Genomic DNA, 20,159 nt, shown 5'->3' on the forward strand with positions numbered 1-20,159 from the left:
ACAGTGACTTTTTAGATATGACACAAAAAGCACAATTCATAAAAGAAAGAATTGACACACTGGACTTCATTAAAATTAAAAATATCTGCTTTGTGAAAGACATTATCAAGGGAATAAAAAGACAAGCCACAGACTGAGAGAAAGTATTTGTAAAAGACATATCTGAAAAGGGACTCTTATCTAAAATATACAAGGAACTCTTAAAAGGTCAACAATAAGAAAATCTGATTTAAAAATGGGCCAAAGACCTTAACAGACACCTCACTAAGGAAGACACGTAGATGACAATCATATGAAAAGATGCTCCACATCATATGTTAACAGCAAATTAAAATAATGATATACCACTACACATTTATTAGAATGGTCAAAATTCAGAACACGGACAACACCAAATTCTGACAAGGACGTGGAACAACAAAAACTCTCATTCTCTGCTGGTAGAAATGCAAAATGGGACAGAGATTTTGAAAGGGTCTGGCAGTTTCTTACAAAACTAAATATACTCTTACCATATGATGCTGCAATCGTGTTCCTTGGTATTTACCAAAAGAAGCTAAAAATTTACATTTACACAAAAAATTGCACACGGATGGTATTAGTCCATTCTCACACTGCTATTAAGAACTACTTGAGACTAGATAATTTATGAAGAAAATAGGTTTAATTAACTCACAATTCCCCAGGCTTAACAGGAGGCATGACTGGGAGGCCTCAGGAAATTTACAATCATGGCGGAAGGCAAAGGGGAAGCAAGCGGGTCTTACTGTGGCAGAGAAAGAGAGACAGCAAGTGAAGGGGGAAGTGCCACCCACTTTTAAAACATCAGGTCTCCAGAGAACTCACTCACTATCATGAGAACAGCATGGGGGAAACCCGCCCCCATGATCTAATCACCTCCAACCAGGTCCCTCCCCCAACACTGGGAATTACAATTTGACATGAGATTTGGATGGGACACAGGGCCAAACATCATGGATGTTTATAGCAGTTTTATTCATAATTGTCAAAACTGGGAAGCAACCAAGATGGCCTTCATTTGATGAATGAATAAACAAACTGTGGAACCTCCAGACAGCAGAATGTTATTCAGCACAGAAGAGACATAAGCTGGCCGGGTGCAGTGGCTCACGCCTGTAATCCCAGCACTTTGGGAGGCTGAGGGGGGCAGATCACTTGAGGTCAGGATTTCGAGACCAGCCTGGCCAACATGGTGAAACCCCGTCTCTACTAAAAATACAAAAATTAGCTGGGCGTGGTGGTGCCTGCCTGTAGTCCCAGCCACTTGAGAGGCTGAGGCAGGAGAATCACTTGAACCCGGGAGGCGGAGGTTGTGGAGAGCAGAGATCGCACCATTGCACTCCAGCCTGGGGGACAAGAGCCAGACTTCATCTCAAAAAAAAAAAAAAAAAAAAAAAAAAAAAAGAGAGAGAGAGAGAGAGAGAGACATGAACTATCAAACCATAAAAAGATACGGAAGAAAGTGCATATTACTCAGTTAAAGAAGCCAATCTGAAAAGGCTACACACTGTATGATTCCAACTATGTGACATTCTGGAAAAGGCAAAACCATACAGACAGTAAAGATCAGTGGTTGCCAGGGGTTACAGGTAAGGGAGGGATGAACAGGAGGAGCACCGAGGATTTCTACAGCAGTGAAACAATTCTGGATGATACTATAATGATGGGTACATGTCATTATATATTTGTCCAAAACCACAGAACGTACAACACCTAGAATGAACTGTAATGTAAACGATAGACTCTGGGTGGTGATGATGTGTCAATGTAGGTCCATCATTTGTAACCAATGTACCCCTCTGATGGGGGATGTTGATAATAGGGGAGGCTGTGCATGAGTGGGGTCATGGAGAATATGGGATCTTTCTGTACCTTTCACTCAGTTTTTCTGTGAACTCAAAACTGTTTGTTTAAAAAGTCTTCAAAACAAAAACAACAGAAAGCAAAAGGAATCTAACGGGGGGATCTGGCTTCCTGTACTATTTAACTATGAAGTAACGTTACTAAATTCCTCTCAATCCCTCAAGTAAATGAGAGTGATATTATTAGTCTCCCTCTAGGATTTCAACCCTCAACTTTGAGGCCACAATATTTAAAAACTGCTGCAAAACTTCAAATGAGTCCTTAGAGTGTGTCTACCATAACTGAAGTGAATTTTTAAGTTGATGTTTGCCAAGCTGACTTTCATCTTGATATACTCTTTCTTTGAAACAAAAAATCATGTTTTTGCTAGATATAGATATTACATCACAGGTGAAATGAATCATGATGCTTAAAAAGAAGGCATGTAAATGCCAACCATAAAATACTGCCATTAAGTGAAAACAGATTAAAATTTTTATATTCATTTTTATGAACTTGAACCCTTGCACCATTGTTTGCCTATTGCTGGGCTATCATGTAACATGGAAACTTCAAAGCTTATATTACTTGAAAATGAAGAAATACAGTTTTCACTGAATTTCAAAAGGCTATAAAAACAGATCAGGGTCAATAAATAGTGTTGGCATGCTGGAACGCTGTATGTAAGCAACTGTCCTCCTCAGGAAATTCAAAACCACAAACACCTCTAAGAAGAAAAGCCTTTCCCACTAAATGAAAGCCTCTGGGCTTCCCATGGAGCAGTGCATGGAAGCCCCAGGGGGCCTACCCATGTCACCAGCACTGTATGTATGGGTGGAGATCTCCAGCTCCAACAAAAAAGATAGAGCTCTCTTGGCTGGAATGACAAAGTGACAAAGTTCTCTATCTTACCCAATGACTTAAAATGATCATCTGAGTGTCCCACAGCAAACAGTCATATTTGTAAAAATAAAAAAATATATTTTTCTATTGAATATGTATATCTATATATCTTTAATAAACTATTACAGTATTTTTAGGCAGATAGTGTTGTGGTCACATGGCTGATACAAATAGAAACACCGATAGGGGTGAATATCTTGCTCCTGTCTTTCCAAGCTACAAGAAAGGGAAAAGAAGACCTGGTGACAGTTAGAGTTTTGTTTTGTTTGTTTGTTAGAGACAGAGTCTTGCTGTCATCCAGGCTGGAGTGCAGTGGTACAATTTTGGCTCACTGCAAGCTCCACCTCCCAGGTTCACGACATTCTCCTGCCTCAACCTCCCAAGTAGCTGGGACTACAGGCGCCCGCCACCACGCCCAGCTAATTTTTTGTATGTTTAGTAAAGACGGGGTTTCACCATGTTAGCCAGAATGGTCTCAATCTCCTGACCTCATGATCTGCCTGCCTTGGCCTCCCAGAGTTCACGGATTACAGGAGTGAGCCATGGCACCTGGCCAGGAAGAGTGTTCTTACTGTGAGTCATGTGTTCAAAAAGGCATAAACTTCTGATGCATGGCTGACTGTGGCAGAGACTTGGGATCATTCCAGGGATGGGAGGTACAGACTGACTAACCAGTGACACACCCAATCAGACTATCGTCAAGCAAATCTTCTTCATCAGAGAGAAAAAAAAGAGTGTTTTCATTTGAATATTTCTAAGATTGTCATCATAAGATGAGTAACTGGGAAATTACTGATATCATTAGCTGTTTATGTCTCAACCGAATATGTTTAGAAAAGAGGAATAATTCTGCTAGAACCCAGAGCAAAACAAGATCATGGACACTGATCAAGTGATACATCTTTCATATTTTTAAAATATATATAATAAGGCAGTCTACATGAGCACTAAGAAATACTGAAGAAAGACAGATTAATGAACACTACTAATAAAATTCATAGCACATTATAACAAGGAGCTAAAATCACCTTATCAACACTTGTCAACCCTTTTATTAATTAGAAAAGCAAAAATATCAGACAGTGTTCCCATCTCACTGTTTAGTAAAACCAAGAGAGACTACAGTCATAGACTTTCATCAAGAGAGTATTCTTTATCCCCCAACTCACTAGATGCCACAGTCAAACTAAACGACACTAAAATGACTAATATGAAGATACTAACTGCAATAGTCAATCAGATTAAAAGGCAATGAACACACATAACTATCCTCATTACCCAAATGAACAACCTGTCTGAAACCACTGTGCACGGTTTATCCCCACTTTAGACTATCTGAAATGTCAGTACACTTCCAGTTGCGTGAAAGCGATAATAAGCTGTTCGAACTTTTGACTTTGATATTTCAGAACACCAGTTCAAAAGAAAAGAGTACCACTAACGGGTTTTTTAAAAACTGCTGAGATTACTGGATTAAATATTAAGAAAACTATTTAATGGTAGCAATGAATGAGAATGCCTAGAGGTTTCTAACAGGCAACAAGCAGAACTTGTATGTCACAAGAAATATGATTCTGGCAGTGAGCCAGACAGAAGTCAGTCTTTTCCTGTACGAAAATGAATTCAGGTTTTAAAAATATCCTAATCATATTTCAGCTAAAACTTGGGATCTCTAGTGGGTAAAATATCCTCAAAGACAGATAGCTTACTATATTTACCATTAATTAAAAAGTCAGGGCTTGTAATACCAGACCTCTGAACAGCTGACTTTGTTTTCCTCTCAGGCATTATATATAACGCAGGTGGATGTAGCCACAAACAGCAGTGCCTGCTTAATCATTTCAGAGTGCAACCAGCCAGGCTTTCCTCAGTTACAGGTTTCATACTAAATATAGTTATCTGGACTTTTTATTCATTAACACCACAGCTTTTAGATGAATGTGTCGTCATTAACCAATGGCTATAAACAATGTGATTCACAATTTACAGAAATATTTTTAATAAAAATATTATGCAGTACTTTGGTGTCCCACAGTAAATTACAATTGCTGATTACCATGGCTTCAGATTTACTGAAGCTACTTTTTTAAAGAATAGTGGGTACTAAGAGATTGATTAGACTTATGTGGCAATGCACAAAACTCCAAACTGGTGTTATTCCAATTAGAAAACAGTATTAGAATGAGCTTTGGAAGTCTGAGAATTAAAGTGACTTTTTAAAAAACTAATATATCTCTAAACATTCATCCAAATGTTTGCTATTGCCATTAAGGTAGAAATTACATATTTCTTCTAGCCTGTACTGCCTGTGCTCACAATAGTTTTTCATCAACTCTGAATATCCTCCCTAGTCACACTACGCTGATCTTTTCAGGCTCGGTATAGCTTTTGGAAATCACTTCCAATCATTCAGAGCCCAGGCTGGTGCATAAGGTGCATTTTAAGTCAAAACCTGGGTGTCACTATCAAACATGTTTAATGACCTATTTGTGGGGTCAATGCCCCAAAAGTGGGACCCCTAAAATATTATGGGCAATAGTTCATTACTGGAATTATATAACCTACAAAGTTACTTCTTTGAAAAGATCATATATTTGAGATATATGCTTTTGTAAATCTAGAAAGATTCCGTGCTTCATAGACACACTTCCTTGTAGGCACAAACCCACCCAATTCCTATTCAGACTTGTGGGGTGTACGGTTGATGGCTTTTTTTTTTATTGCAAACATTTAAATAACAACTAAAGTAGTTTGCAGGTCACATAGCTCTTTCTAACAGGCATTGTTTACCCTCCATCTTCTAAACATTACTAGAATATATTTAAATCATACAGTTTTCAGATTAAGATAAAATAACTTCCCTTTAGTGACCAGTTGGGCTATGTGGTCTACTTAAATTAGTTTAAACACTATTTGACTCATTGTCAAACTAACTGAAACATTATTCACGTTCCAATGAATGTGACATTGGAAGATCACAAGAAACACACTTTAAACTTTATTCCTGGCCCTTATGCACATGTCTGTCCTATACATGTCACCTATACATTAGGGGAAACCACATGAAATTGACACTTCTGTAGGTCACCAATGGTTAAATATCAGCAACTTCATATGGAACAACTTAATAATATCACCCTAACACAAAGAAGTTTGAACACCTGCCAACAGAGCTGACAAGACAGAGACTGTTATTTACATGCCCATCATCTAGCAACAACTTATACATATACAAAGTTTGATAGTTTATAAAAACCTTAAAATATATATTGTTGAACTCAGCAACTCTGTGAATTAGGCACATCAGGTACCTTGATCTCCACTTTACAGATGAGAAAATAAGGCTCAAATGTTAAGTCACTTGGTCAAATGTTCAAAGATGTGAAGTCACTTATTCAAAGGTCCAAAAGCAATGGAGTGAGAAATCTAACCTAGGCCCTTTGACTCCAGACCTTTTGCTGCAAACAACTCCTTCAAAAGGATAATCAAAATCTCTAAGTACTAGTGCATACACTCTCACTGCCTACATGTGGACAGATAGCACAAACACTTGTGCGATAAGTGTCTAGATTGAAATAATTAAGTGCTTTCAAAAATGTGGGTGAGTATTCAAGTACATTCTTAGAATTTATTTGCTCGCTTCTGCAACCTCTACCTTCACTCAGGATTTCATCCTTATGCCTCACAGGCCTGCCTCTCCCTTATTCCCAAAGGTCACATACTTGGCTAACTGTACTATGCATCCATTGGGGAGCAAAATATTGCACTACACATACAATGCAGGCCTTATACCATCAACCATGGTACTAGCCTCTTTTACTTCTTTGTAAGCGAAGTCTGGGGTGTTGTTCTCAATGGTATCTTCATTGAATGAATGGTCCATAACTCAAACTGATTTTGGTAATGTAATGACTACTCCACTTAAAGCTGAAAAGAAAAATCTACCACTCCAATCATCGTGATTTATTGATGAAGCAAAGATTTTGTGTATTAACTTCTAAACCAGGCAATTCTACCCATTAGAATATTCAGACTAACAGATTGATGGTAAAATGTCATAAGGCTTCCTTCTCAATCACCCACCCCCTACTGGTCCACCATGCAATAGAATCTTTCTTGTTTACTAATTAAAAATAATATATATTTTACCAGTGCTGTCTTTAGACACAGAGACTGATAACCCCTTCTTCCTACTGTCTTGTACTGTGAGGTATCAATTTGCAGGGATCAAATCTCACCAGTGACCAAGAACACACATCTGTGACTACGGTGGCCATGGGAGAAGACAAACACCTCATCACACACACACACACACACACACACACACACACACACATCTTTGCTTTTGAATTATTTTTTAAATACTTTAAATACTTACTCACACAGCAGAACACCGTTTTCTAGAGAGGCTCGAAAATCTTTTGTTTCAAAATTCTTCTCTGTCACTGCCTGAAAGACAGGTTTGGGTGTTAATTTTCTCTTAAGCAGGGATAACACACAAGTCAAATTCAGTATTAGATTAATTAATATGCATTTAATGTTATACTTGAAGGATTTGCATATATAGATTGTTATATCCTATAATCTGTTCCTTATAGTAATATGTACTGTTTGTTTTATGTTACAAAGAGATAGTTTAACCATTTTAGTATGACAAATATATGCAGGAACAAATCACAATGAGTGTTTTTGGTAATATAATCATTTTATTGGATGATACATGAAAGTTAAGAGCTAAACTAAATTTTCAACATATTTTATATATTTTTTAAAAACCTATGGGTGATCTATTCTAATAAGAGTGAATAAAAACAGTTTAAGACAGAAACTCAAAATACCAACTACACTGAATACACAAATCTTCCATTTCAATTCCATCTTTATATTCCTTAAATTTCATTACAAAGCAAAACAGCAGAAGGCATGACACTTCTTGAAATTATTTATGAAATTGTCCTAATTGATGTAAAGAACCATTTATTGAAATATCCTAGGGAGAAGACTATTAAATCCTGGGCGCAGAGAACAAATAGAAAGCAAGGTGAGATGGTGAATATTTTAAACAGACAATTCCCAACTTAAGGAATTACAGAGGAACAGGCACCTGCAGTTACCACCACCAATAGTGTTGGTGAAAACTTTAGGAAAATATCTAGATTCTCTCTCTAAAGCGGGAGGTGGTTGGGATAGAAAAGGGGATTCCACAAGGGAAATAGTAGCAGAGAAAATGAAGGTCACAGTGGGGAACAGCTGCTCTAAGTACAACCCTTGGGACTGAGTCCCAGCTCGAGCGGAGGGCAGGGACCAACGGCAGTGACATCAGCTGTCCTGGAGATGCAGCCACCACCTAAGAGCAGGAGTAGTCCTTGCCCCACCTGCCACTTCAGAAAGAAATACATTTCTGATATCCTGAACTGGAAAGTCACCAATCTTAAATCCCAGGTTGGCTCCAGGGCTCAATGAAGGGATCTTTACCACCATCCGCTAGCTGACCTCACTGCTGCCAGCTTCACAGTCCCCCTAAAATCCCTGTGTGTCTTCATTCTGCATCTCTCCACAGTACCCAACATTGCTGCAGCTAGACATGATATCTGTTAACTGACAAAATAATGGTTGTGTTTCTCAGAAGTTGGTCTATACATTTGGACAGGAGCCTGGGCCAGGAGGCAACAGGAAGAGGTAGATCCTTCTTGTACTTGGCATTAATCTACAGAAGGGCTGCACTGATGCTTTACTTAAACAAAGGCTGAGTGTCTGTTACAGGCACTACCTGAATGCTGGATAGGAATTTACCGGAAAAAAAAAATGTTTTAAAGGCAGGCAGCTCTTCCCTCAAGGAGTCCACAGCCTCATAAGAAAAACATAATGTTTAGGCCGGGCGCAGTGGCTCACGCCTGTAATCCCAGCACTTTGGGAGGCTGAGGTGGGCGGATCACAAGGTCAGGAGATCGAGACCATCCTGGCTAACACGGTGAAACCCAATCTCTGCTAAAAATACAAAAAATTCGGCAGGCGTGGTGGCGGGCGCCTGTGGTCCCAGCTACCCTGGATGCTGAGGCAGGAGAATGGCGTGAACCCAGGAGGCGGAGCTTGCAGTGAGCCGAGATGGGGCGACTGCACTCCAGCCTGGGTGACAGAGCGAGACTCCATCTCAAAGAAATAAAAAATAAAAATAAATAAATAAATAAACAAGAAAAACACAATGTTTAAAGCACAGTTAAACAAAGAGAATGACACATTCTTCTGAAAATAACTCTGAGAGGACCCTGGATTATCCCACCAACCTGTGCAACACAAACTATTTTGAATTTTCCCCAAATTGTTCCAAAACAAACTCAAGGGGAGTGCAGATCTCAGCTACAGAAAACGTCGTAACATGTCATTCATCTGGAAACTCCCATGCAAAGCCAAAAAGCATGAAATAGGCCCAGAAACATCCAACACAGATGTTAAAACCCATTTTCTCTAGTCATAGCAAAGCCCCTCAGAGCCACTGACACTTACTACAATCTGACAATTATATTCCCAAATCAATATAGATTCAAAGCAGTGATTTAGAAGAACGAAAGGCTGTGTCCTGCAGACATTGGATAGCAGTGAAGAATGACAGTCAACAGCAATGAAAGGGCCAATCAAGAGGGCAGCGTGTAGCAAGTGGCAAAATGGAAAAAAAAAGAACTGAAGTCTGACCAAAACAAAGTAAGTTCAAATTCCACATTCACTACCTAATAACTGTGTGATCTTAAGCAAGTTACATAACCTCTCTGCACTCCAATCTGCTCATCTGAAGCAGGGAAAATATCACCTGCTTATTAGTTTGTAGTGGCTGAAATGTGCAATCAAGTTCTTGAGGGTGGTTAAACAGCACATGCCAAACCTCCTTACATGCATTGACCCTGAAGTTACAACTCTGACAATACTCCAGTAATTAATCCTCAGAAACACACCTCCGCATCATATAGACATGGCTGAGTTAGTTATATTTAGAATATCCTTTAACAAAGTGGGAAAAATGGAATATTCAAAGCTATTCAGAAAACCCAACTATCCATAATGGTTCATCTCCCCCAAAAAGACAACAGAAAGGCCAGATCATGTGTAGTAGACTTCAGATCCCCTCATATATCCAAATATTGATGTACTCTTGTACTTATATACTTTCCAAAATCTAAATAATGATGATAAAAGACAAGATTCCATTTGCACAGTATTTATATTTTTTTAAAAGATAATATAAAAACTAAATGAAGGTTTTAAATAACAGCTTATATTTTGAGGACATGGCAATCTGGCATGCCCTGTACACCACTGAAGGTAAGATAAAATGATACCACAATTCTAGAAGGTAATTTGTGATATGTATCAGAAGTCTTAAATATGCATATTCTCCCAGGTGCAGGATCTAGGAATTTATACTAGGACAACAGGACAAGCACACAGAACAGAACTGTTTCACAGCATTCTGTAGAATAAATAGCAACAATTACAAATACCCTGAATGCCCAGCAATAAGAAATTGATTACATTATGATATAGCCATAAAACAGAAAATGACACGAAATTGAAATTCATGTCACAAAAGTGGATGTATTACTTGTAAAGAATACTTCTTATTTAAAAAGCAATTTATGAAAAATACGTGGAGTATAATCCCACTTTCTGTAACTCTCTAAGAATGTATCACACGTAAACATGGAATAAATATACTAACAGTAATTATTTCTAAGTTGTAGAATTACACTTATTTTTAATATTAATTTTTGTTTATATTCTTTAAAGACTACAGGCGTTTATATATAAATTTATAAAATAAATTTATAAAAAATAAATTTACATATAAATTTATTAATATAAAAGAACAACATTCAAAATAAGTCAAAACCAATCAAATTTAGGTCAGTTTACTAAATCTCCTGTACCTAAAGGAACAAAGAATAGAAGAAGTTGACACCAGTTTTTGTCCTAGGTAATTTTTCTCATTATCTATGCAATCCACATAATCCTTAAATTTAATAATCCTATTATGTCCATTTCACCAGGATGAAATTCGAGGCTCAGAACATTTAACTTTCTAGAAAGTTACAGAACCACCCACATGAAACAGACACCAAAAACCAACAGCATTTTATAAGTACTCAGTAAAAGAGTAACTCAACTACGTTAGACTCTAAAGTATTTATAGGTTAAGAAAAATAAATTATCTTCAATCTATTTAGAAATTTTTAAATTAGGGTATTTTACCATATAATTCACCTTCAAAAATAATCCTCCTCTGTTAAGGGTATAGAAGGTAGATCAGTAAATAAAAATGTTCAATTAATCTTTTTATCCAATTTTCCTGGATACAAAGATGTGTTAACACATAATGACCATGTGTGTGTATGGGTGTAGGTGAGAGAGAGAAAGAGAATAAAAATATAATACTCTAAACTTCAGTATAAGAAAAATTCTCTTTAAATGTTTTACCAGTTTTGTGGGCATTTTCATGAACATTATAAAACATTCGTACTGCACATACTAGCTACTCCAACCTCAATAAGTCGAAAAATCTAATTAAGTTTTTAATTAGCAACTCTTATACCATACAATTGTAAACTCACTAAGACTCCCTCTAAAACAAAACAAAAATTTTTATGAGTTTAAAACCAAAAGAAGAAAGCACAATTTTACAGCAGGACTATTAGGTCTACAGAGGCTGCCTCAGCTACTTACCTTAAGTCACAACATGATGTCAATGGTGGCCTGTTGAGGCCAAGTAGGGGCTCTGGAACTAGGATGCCTGAGTTTAAAGTCCTGCTCTGCCACTTTCTACCTGCAATTCTGAACAAGCTATGTAACATCTTAGTTATCCCATGTGTGAAATGGAGATGTACCTATCTCACAGGGTTATGGTGAGGATTAAATGAGATAATACGCATGAAACACTTAGCACTTGCCTGACTCAAGAGAAGCACTCACAAATGCTAGCTGTTATTATCACCTGTTACTATCCATCTGTAGACTGAAAGTAAGAAGCTGCATCTTAGCAGACAAATGTCTGTTTTGCCAGATGCAACATCTTTTATTTAAAGGAAGAAATTGAGTTATCAAATTATTTTCTGTGTTCTGACAACATTGCAAAAAGTATAAATCTACAAACCATCTCAAAACACAGTGAAAGTAGGTCATTTAAAAATAAGAATAAATCACACTTTAAATGTGAATTCATTCTTATGTTGAGAATTCCGTATTCTGAAAGAAATTAATGTATTTTAAAAGAACTATTTATCTAGTAGTTCTAATCTAACAATTACTCATTCAGTTTTTCTATAATTTTGAAACTTACTCATTAGCAAGTTATTTAAGGTGTGACACATTTCACGTAATGCTGCTGTGATTCATAGAAACCACATAAATAGAGACCACGTGTTTCCCACTTATCAAAAGTCAACACAAACAGGAGTGATGACTATGTCGTCAAACATCCACACCCTGCCTTCTATACAATTTTTTCTTCTCTTTCTTGTTTGTCCCTTTCCATATTTTCCTAAGGCAGTTAAATAAAATCATCCCCACCTAAAATAATCTGAGGAGATACACGTTAGGAGAGAATGACTGAGGTTTAATCCTGGACCTATCTCACACGACACACTTCTAAATCACCACTCAGTCCCTTAATTTTAAAAGGGAAATTAATATTTGCCCTATCTACTTCACAGTACACAAGTGACTTGTGAAGACATTTCGACTCCTCTGGGAAAAAAGGCTACATATCCCAGTGTAGGCTCGTGCTTCCAGCCACCCTGTGGCAAAGAAGCTAGGAAGTGACTGGGCCAAGTGTGAGGCTGTTGGGGCTTCCTCTGAGGTTGTAATTAGCCTACCCGAGCATATGAAGGGCGGAGCAGCCTCCCGAGGGCATATTCCACACAAACACCTCTGCCAAACCTGTCTTACCACCTGTGGCCTCCGAAGAAGCCCTTGGTAGGAAGTTATTAAAAAGCAGTTTCTATGGAAGAAAATATCTATCAGATAAATATTAAGGCAATAATTGCCAAGTGTATAAATTTCAAGAAACACCATTTCTTTTGCTATGAGGTATATTCATTTCCTAAACAAATGGGAATTACCTTCACACCCTTTACAGTTTTGTTTATGGTTTTATTTTAATCCTCTTGCTTGATAAGATTTCTCGCCAATGTAAGCAACAAGTTTCCCCAAAGCTCTATCGCTCAGTTCCAGTTCTGAGTGCATAATCCACATGACTTAAATCCCAAACATTCTGGGAGCTTCTTGAAGACCACTTCATACCAGACTTGTTATCAGCAAAATGCTCGCACTATGAGCCAGTAGGCACTTCTCTCCTTTAACTTTTTCCATTTCTGTTAAGCAGCCATTTAAAAGGCGCCTAGAATCCCAAAAGCACTCTCCACCATATTTGTGTGCAAACTACTGTGCAAAAAGAAAAACATTGTTTGAGCTTGTATTCAAAGCTGGAGAAAGGTGTTTGCTGACAAAAATTAGGCTCTGAGCTTCAACTGGGCTCACAGTTGATTTCAAATTAAGTTACTTACTAATGGACAGATCAGCTACTAGGTCATAATACTTAAGATACAAACCATCATTACACCAATCATTTCAACATTAGTAATGAGAAACAAAAAAATCCCAGCAAACATTAACATTAGAAACCACTGTGGTACGGACAAACCACATCATAAAACAATTCCCAAGAGCCGTGTTTGCCATAACTTCTCATTCAAGGAGATAACTAAGTGTTCACATATCATGACCTTATAATAAGATAGCACAGGGCATTGTTTCTGCAGGAAGAAGCCCCAGGCTGGTATACATGGAGGAGCTGGTTGCCTTCTCTAAAGCTGTCGATCAATTAAAAACACCCCTCTTTACTCCATTCATTAAACTTCATTTTTGAAACAACCATTATATGATCCCCATGACTCCACAAAACACATCAAATTTTAATAATAAATTCCATAAGATGGTCACATCATTATTTATGATGCAACCGCTTTGACAGACCTCATTGATTACAAATACCAAAAACTTACAAATGCAAGGATTATGGCTTACCATAAACACATTAGGTAAAAACAGAACGTAATTTAAATGGAGTAAGTATCTCCTACCTCTTTCCTGTCCCTGAATAGAATGCCTGAAAAAGTCATTCATGATGTCGGAGAAGCCAGTTCTTCACAAAAGGATGGGTTTCGCCCTTTTTAAACTGTCCTCACAGTACACACACACACACACACACACACACACACACACAGAAACTGAAGTCAGAGAAGGTGAGATGGGAGTACTAGACTCCTTGGGTAATGAAAACTGTCTCCTGACTTCTCAAGGCCTCAGGTGTAAAACAGGAACCCGAGTTATGTCAGCCAGCACTCACACTGTCTGCTTTGGGCCTGGATCCTTTTAGCAACCCTATGTGGTAGCATCGCTTACCCCTGGTTTACACATGAGGAAACTGAGATACAACAAGGTTAGTGGAGTTGAGACCTAGGTCAGCAGGTAGTTCCCTATATATCAGTGCATTGAGCATCAAATAAGAGTGTCTGTGAAAGCACTCAGGGAACTCTAAACTGTAATTAGCGACCTACCTCCTATTCCCCCAGGCATTCCAGTCTACACTGCACACTCCCAAGAGCAGGAGGCTCTTACCCAACTTCTCACTGGCTGAAATATAGCTTACACACCCTCATCACTTTTAAATCAAATTATTCTTCCTATAAATAGTTATTTACTAATTTATATGAAGAAAAAACAAACAAAAAAAACAAAAAGACCAAATAGATGATTAAATTTCAGGTGTGTGTTGCGGGTGATGAGGGAGTTGGTTGTGTTTTGGAGGAAGAACCTTCCTCAGTTCCTGATATCACTTTCTTAAAGTAGCCTTCTACTGCACAGGAGCGAACTCATCCTAGTTTTGTCAGTAGCTCAAGAATAAAAACATACAAGAGTACATGGAAGTTTATGATGTAGTACAGACGAACCACATCATAAAACAATTCCCAAGAGCCATGTTTGCCATAATTTCTCATTCAAGAGATAACTAAGTGTTCACATATCATGACCTTATAATGAGATAGCACAGGGCATTGTTTCTGCAGGAAGAAGCCCCAGGCTAGTATACATGGAGGAGCTGGATGCCTTCTCTAAAGCTGTCAATCAATTAAAAACACCCCTCTTTACTCCATTTATTAAACTTCATTTTTGAAACAACTATTATATGATCCCCATGACTCCACAAAACACATCAAATTTTTACAATAAATTCCGTAAGTGATACGGAATTCCTCTAGTGATACTTTTTGAAAGGGTATATGGTTGGATGAAAGCTTCAAAGTTGAAAGCTTGTCACCACTATTAATTTGCTACATGAAAATTTTTCCAGGCTAAAGAGTATGTTAGAGTTTAACTTTCCATTTAAATAATCTGTCTTAATTTAAACTAAGATACAAAGAAAGCATTCATTTATTCATTCATTCAAAAATCATTTAATGACAACCTGTTATACACATACCTGATATGGTGCATAGCACTAGGAATATAAAAAGTAAAATGAAGCAATTCTTGGAAATTCTTCTTTAAAATTCTAACCCCGTTTTGAAATTGTAGTCAAAATGGCACATGTGGTTAACCCACTGAATTACAGCATGTTCTTGGTTAACTTATATTGTATATTCAGCAAATAACATTCCTTTAAGGGACATAATTCTCAAGTCACTCATCTCTATTAAGATTTGGCATTGTACTACATAATATTCTGGAGCATACTAGGACCATTTTTGCCAATACTAATATCATTTGATAGCAAAACCAAAGCCAACTCGCAGTCTTCCAGGACAGTGGTAATCAGAACTGCACAGATCACTGAATTCTAGATGGAACCCAAAAGTCTCATAGTGGTCAAAAGTCTAAACATTCCTCCTGCCCCTCTGCCCTTTACCCCAACTTTCATCTCAGAGTGGCTGGGCTCAGTTACACCTCCCACTTCACCTTCTCTTGGGGAAGGCCAACAAGTCTTCACAGAGCCAGAAAGAAGAAGCAGGGAAACAGCCAGCAAAATGCAAAGCTCCGGGTTGTGTGCCCAGATAATTAAAAGCCAACTGTCTTTATAAACACTCAAAATTCTCACTCAATCATCATTAAACCAGATGTCAGCTACACTAATATTTTGAGGGAAAAAACGAATAAGTTTAAACATTTCTAGTCCAGGAGAAGAAGCCCACTTCCCTAGACCATAGCCAACTTTTAGCTTACAGTCTCATTTTTACTAAACCACAATTATTAACAAGCCAAAAATGAAATACAACTGGAAGAAAAACTAAATAAAACAGGGAAGAAAGGAAGGAAGATTGGTTCCAGGACTGACAATTTATGTGCAAGGTTTCATCAATCCATCAAAATCCAAGAAAATCTGAGTCCTATTAGGGGCCAGGTAAGTTCACTGAAAACATCACATACAAAAAATGTGCTAGTTTTACAGCCTATGCTTCATTATGTTAACAATCACAAAAATCACTTCTAACAAGGACATTGCATTTTGCCTATAAATACAGGACTATACTCCAATTTATGTTGTTGCAGACAATAAGGAAAATATCCTAAGGGAAAAAAGTCTAGCCTTAAATTTTTTTTTCTAGATTAAGGACTTTTAAAATAACTACCACGCAAGGCACAAGTAGATGTGAATAATCACTATCAAGATATTTTAAGTATAGTTCAAATGCTTAATATAATAATGGGTTCTCAAGAGCAAAAAGATGGCATCATTTTTTGCAGAAATGTTTCACATACACATTAGCAAGTCTCAACAATTACCTACTTACTTCCCTGTGAATTACTAGGAGAGGCATTGCTGTGGGAACACATTCATTTTGGGAAATGGTATATCTCTATCACAGGTAAGAGTCACTACTTATTTCATATAAAAACTTCAAACTGATGGTTACGCCCCTGCTACCTATGATATACTTTACTATCCAGTTTAAGTTTGGTATTAAGTAATGGAGTTGAGATGCCCGGTCCCACAGGAATTCCTGCAATAATTCTTGATATATTCCCACTGCAAGCCAACAACAATGTAGTCCTTCTGGCACCCATCTGTCAACCTTCCAGAAGCAAAAAGGTCACTACAATCTATTCCTAGTGCACACCCAAGTGAGATGAAAGCATCCCTCCACACAAAAACTTGTATATGAATGCTCATAACAACCAAGAAGTGGAAGCTACCCAAATGTCCATGAGCTGATGAATGAATAAATAGAACATGGTGTAACTATACAATGGAATATGATTCAGCAATCACCGGAATGAAGTACAGTGGTCCAACTCCATGGTTCCACTTTCTGTAGTTTGTTACCCACAGTCAACCACAGTCCAGAAATACTAAATGGAAGATTTCAGAAATAATTCTTAAGTTTTAAATTGCGCATTGTTTTGCATAACATGATGAAATCTCAAGCCACTTTGCTGTGTCCCACCCCTGTGAACAGTCCCTTTGTCCAGCATATTCACACTGCATGTGCTGCCCGCCCATGACTCACTTAGCAGCCTTCTTGGTTTGCAGATTGGCTGTTGACCACAGTGTTTGTGTTCAAGTCACCCATGGTTGACCTAATAATGGGGCCAAATCACAAAGAGTAGTGATGCTGGCAATTCCAAAATGCCCAACAGAAGCTATCAAGTACTCCCTTTAAGTGAAAAGGTGAAAGTTCTTGACTTAATAAGGAAAATAATCATATGCTGAGGTTGCCAAGATTTACAGTGTTGCGGGAAGTCAGGGAACCCGAATGGAGGGACCAGCTGAAGCCACAGCAGAAGAACATAAATTATAAAGATTTCATGGACATTTATTAGTTCTCCAAATTAATACTTTTATAATTTCTTACACCTGTCTTTACTGCAATCTCTGAACATAAATTGTGAAGATTTCATGGACATTTATCACTTTCCCAATCAATACTCTTATAATTTCCTACGCCTGTCTTCACTTTAATCTCTTAATCCTGTCGTCTTCGTAAGCTGAGGATGTATGTCACCTCAGGACCCCGTGATGATTGCGTTATCTGCACAAATTGTTTGTAAAACATGTGTGTTTGAACAATATGAAATCTGGGCATCCTAAAAAAAACAGGATAACAGTGATTTTCAGGGAACAAGGGAGATAACCATAAGGCATGACTGCCTGCGGGGCCCAGCAGAACAGAGTCATATTTCTCTTCTTGCAAAATCGAATAGGAGAAATATCACTGAATTCTTTTTCTAAGCAAGGAACAGCCCTGGGAAAAGAATGCATTCCCAGGGGTAGGCCTCTAAAATGACCACTGTGGGAGTGTCTGTCTTATGCAGTTGAAGATAAGGGATAAAATATGCCCTGGTCTCCTACAGCACCCCCAGGCTTGCTAGGATTAGGAAATTCCAGCCTGGCGAATTCTAGTCAGACCAGCATAAGATGTTTATCAATAACAATGCATGCACAGTGGGACATGAAACCTCATCAGCAATTCTAATTTCACCCTGGTCTTGTGATCTTGCTCTGCCCCCATTTGCCTTGTGATATTTTATTGCCTTTTGAAGCATGTGATCTCTGTGACCCACACCCTATTTGTACACCCCTCCCCTTTTGAAACCCCTAATAAAAACTTGCTGGTTTTGTGACTCGGGGGCATCATGGAACCTGCTGACATGCTATGCCACCCCCAGAGACCCAGCTGTAAAATTTCTTTCTTTTGTACTCTTTCTCTTTATTTCTCAGACCAGCAGACACTTAGGGAAAATAGAAAAGAACCTACGTTGAAATATTGGGGGCTGGTTCCCCTGACACTAGAGGAAAAAAAAAAAAAAAAAAAAAAAAATCTTCTATCTTTCAAATTGTAAAGAGAGAGAAAGAAATTCATGCTAGTTTTGGTTGTCAGACTTCAAACTGCAAAACTTATGGCCATAGTGCATGACAGGTGCTAAGACGGAAAAGACATTATATTTGTGGGTGGAAGACAGGAACAGAAATGTGTTCCAATCGACAGCAGTCAATTTTGGTACTTTCCTCAGTTTCAGGCACCTACTGGTGGGGGTCTTAGAACACATTCCTTGTATCAGGAAACATACTTCCTGATAAGGGAACACTACTGTACTAATACATGCTATCACATAAATTAACCTTGAAAACATTAGGCTTAATTAAGGTAAAAAAAAGACCAAATATGGCATTATTCTATTTATGTGAAATGTCCAGAATAAGGTAATCCTAGAAACAAAAAGCAGATTAACAGTTGTCAGGGGCTAGGGGAAAGAGAGAATGGAGAGTGACTGCTAATAGATACATGTTTTCTTTTAGGGTGGTGAAAATGTTTTGAAATTAGATGTGGTGATGGCTCGGCAATTCTGTGGATATATTAAAAGCCACTGAATTACATACTTTAAAAGAGTGAATTGTATAATTCACTTTTCATAATCGTATATGTGAATTATATCTCAATTTTTTAAAAAAATTCATTGAACTGTACACTTAGACAGTTGTGCATTTTGTTTAAACTCAATAAAGATAACTTTTTAAAAGATAGTCACAAAGGCCTTTTGCACCATCTCATGCCCCATACACAAAAGTTCAACAAAAGTTAAGCTATTTAAATGATTCCTGTGCTCTAAATGCCTATCCCTCCCTGCAAAAAAAAAAAAAAAACTTAAACATATTTTGGCCAGATGAAATGGTTCACGTCTGTAATTCCAGCACTTTGGGAAGCCAAGTGGAAGGATCATTTGAAGCCAGGAATTCCAGACCAGCCTGAGCAACATAGTGAGAGGCCATCTCTACAAAAAATAAAAAAATTCACTAGGTGAGGGGGCACATGTCTGTAGTCCCAACTATTCAGGAGGATTCCTTGAACCCAGGAGGTTCAAGGATGCACTGCGCTATGATCCAGCCACTGCACTCTAGCCTGAGCAACACACCTAGACCCTATCTCTTAAAAACATATATTATATTATATTATATTATATTATATTATATTCATAAGTATTTATATTTTTTTTTCTTCAGGAATAGGTCTTAATTTGCAAAGTGGAATTTCTACCCCCATTATCTTATACCCAGAAATATTTTAATATGAAATTCTGATATTTCCTCCTTTCATATATTTGCATCTATCTTGTTTTTAAGTATGTCATCTTTGCATTATATCTAAATAATTCCACAGGACAAGGTTTTCTCAGGTATATTTATTATCTTTTTCCATAATTCACTTTAATTGTATGGTCTCAAAGCTGAAAACATACATAAGGTATAACAAAGAGGGCCACAATAAATGGGTTTGTAGAATTCCCCAACTCCCTATTGAGAGTTAATTACATTCCCAGTGACAGAATTGTGGAGAAATCAGCTTTCCTCA

General features: G+C 37.6%; 1 protein-coding gene across 14 annotated transcripts in view; it reads right to left on the reverse strand.

Moving 5' to 3' along the window:
* The window catches only part of LMO7 (LIM domain 7), a 222,152-nt gene that overhangs the window by 136,389 nt on the left and 65,604 nt on the right, over positions 1 to 20,159 (reverse strand). For all 14 annotated transcript variants that reach the window (XM_030921977.1, XM_030921969.1, XM_030921963.1 and 11 more), the window contains exon 2: positions 7,145 to 7,215. In XM_030921977.1, the coding sequence (XP_030777837.1) occupies positions 7,145 to 7,215 (71 nt within the window). The remainder of the gene's footprint in view (positions 1 to 7,144; positions 7,216 to 20,159) is intronic.

The sequence above is a fragment of the Rhinopithecus roxellana genome, chromosome 18, assembly GCF_007565055.1.
Source record: "Rhinopithecus roxellana isolate Shanxi Qingling chromosome 18, ASM756505v1, whole genome shotgun sequence".
In the NCBI taxonomy this organism is placed as follows: Eukaryota; Metazoa; Chordata; class Mammalia; order Primates; family Cercopithecidae; genus Rhinopithecus; species Rhinopithecus roxellana.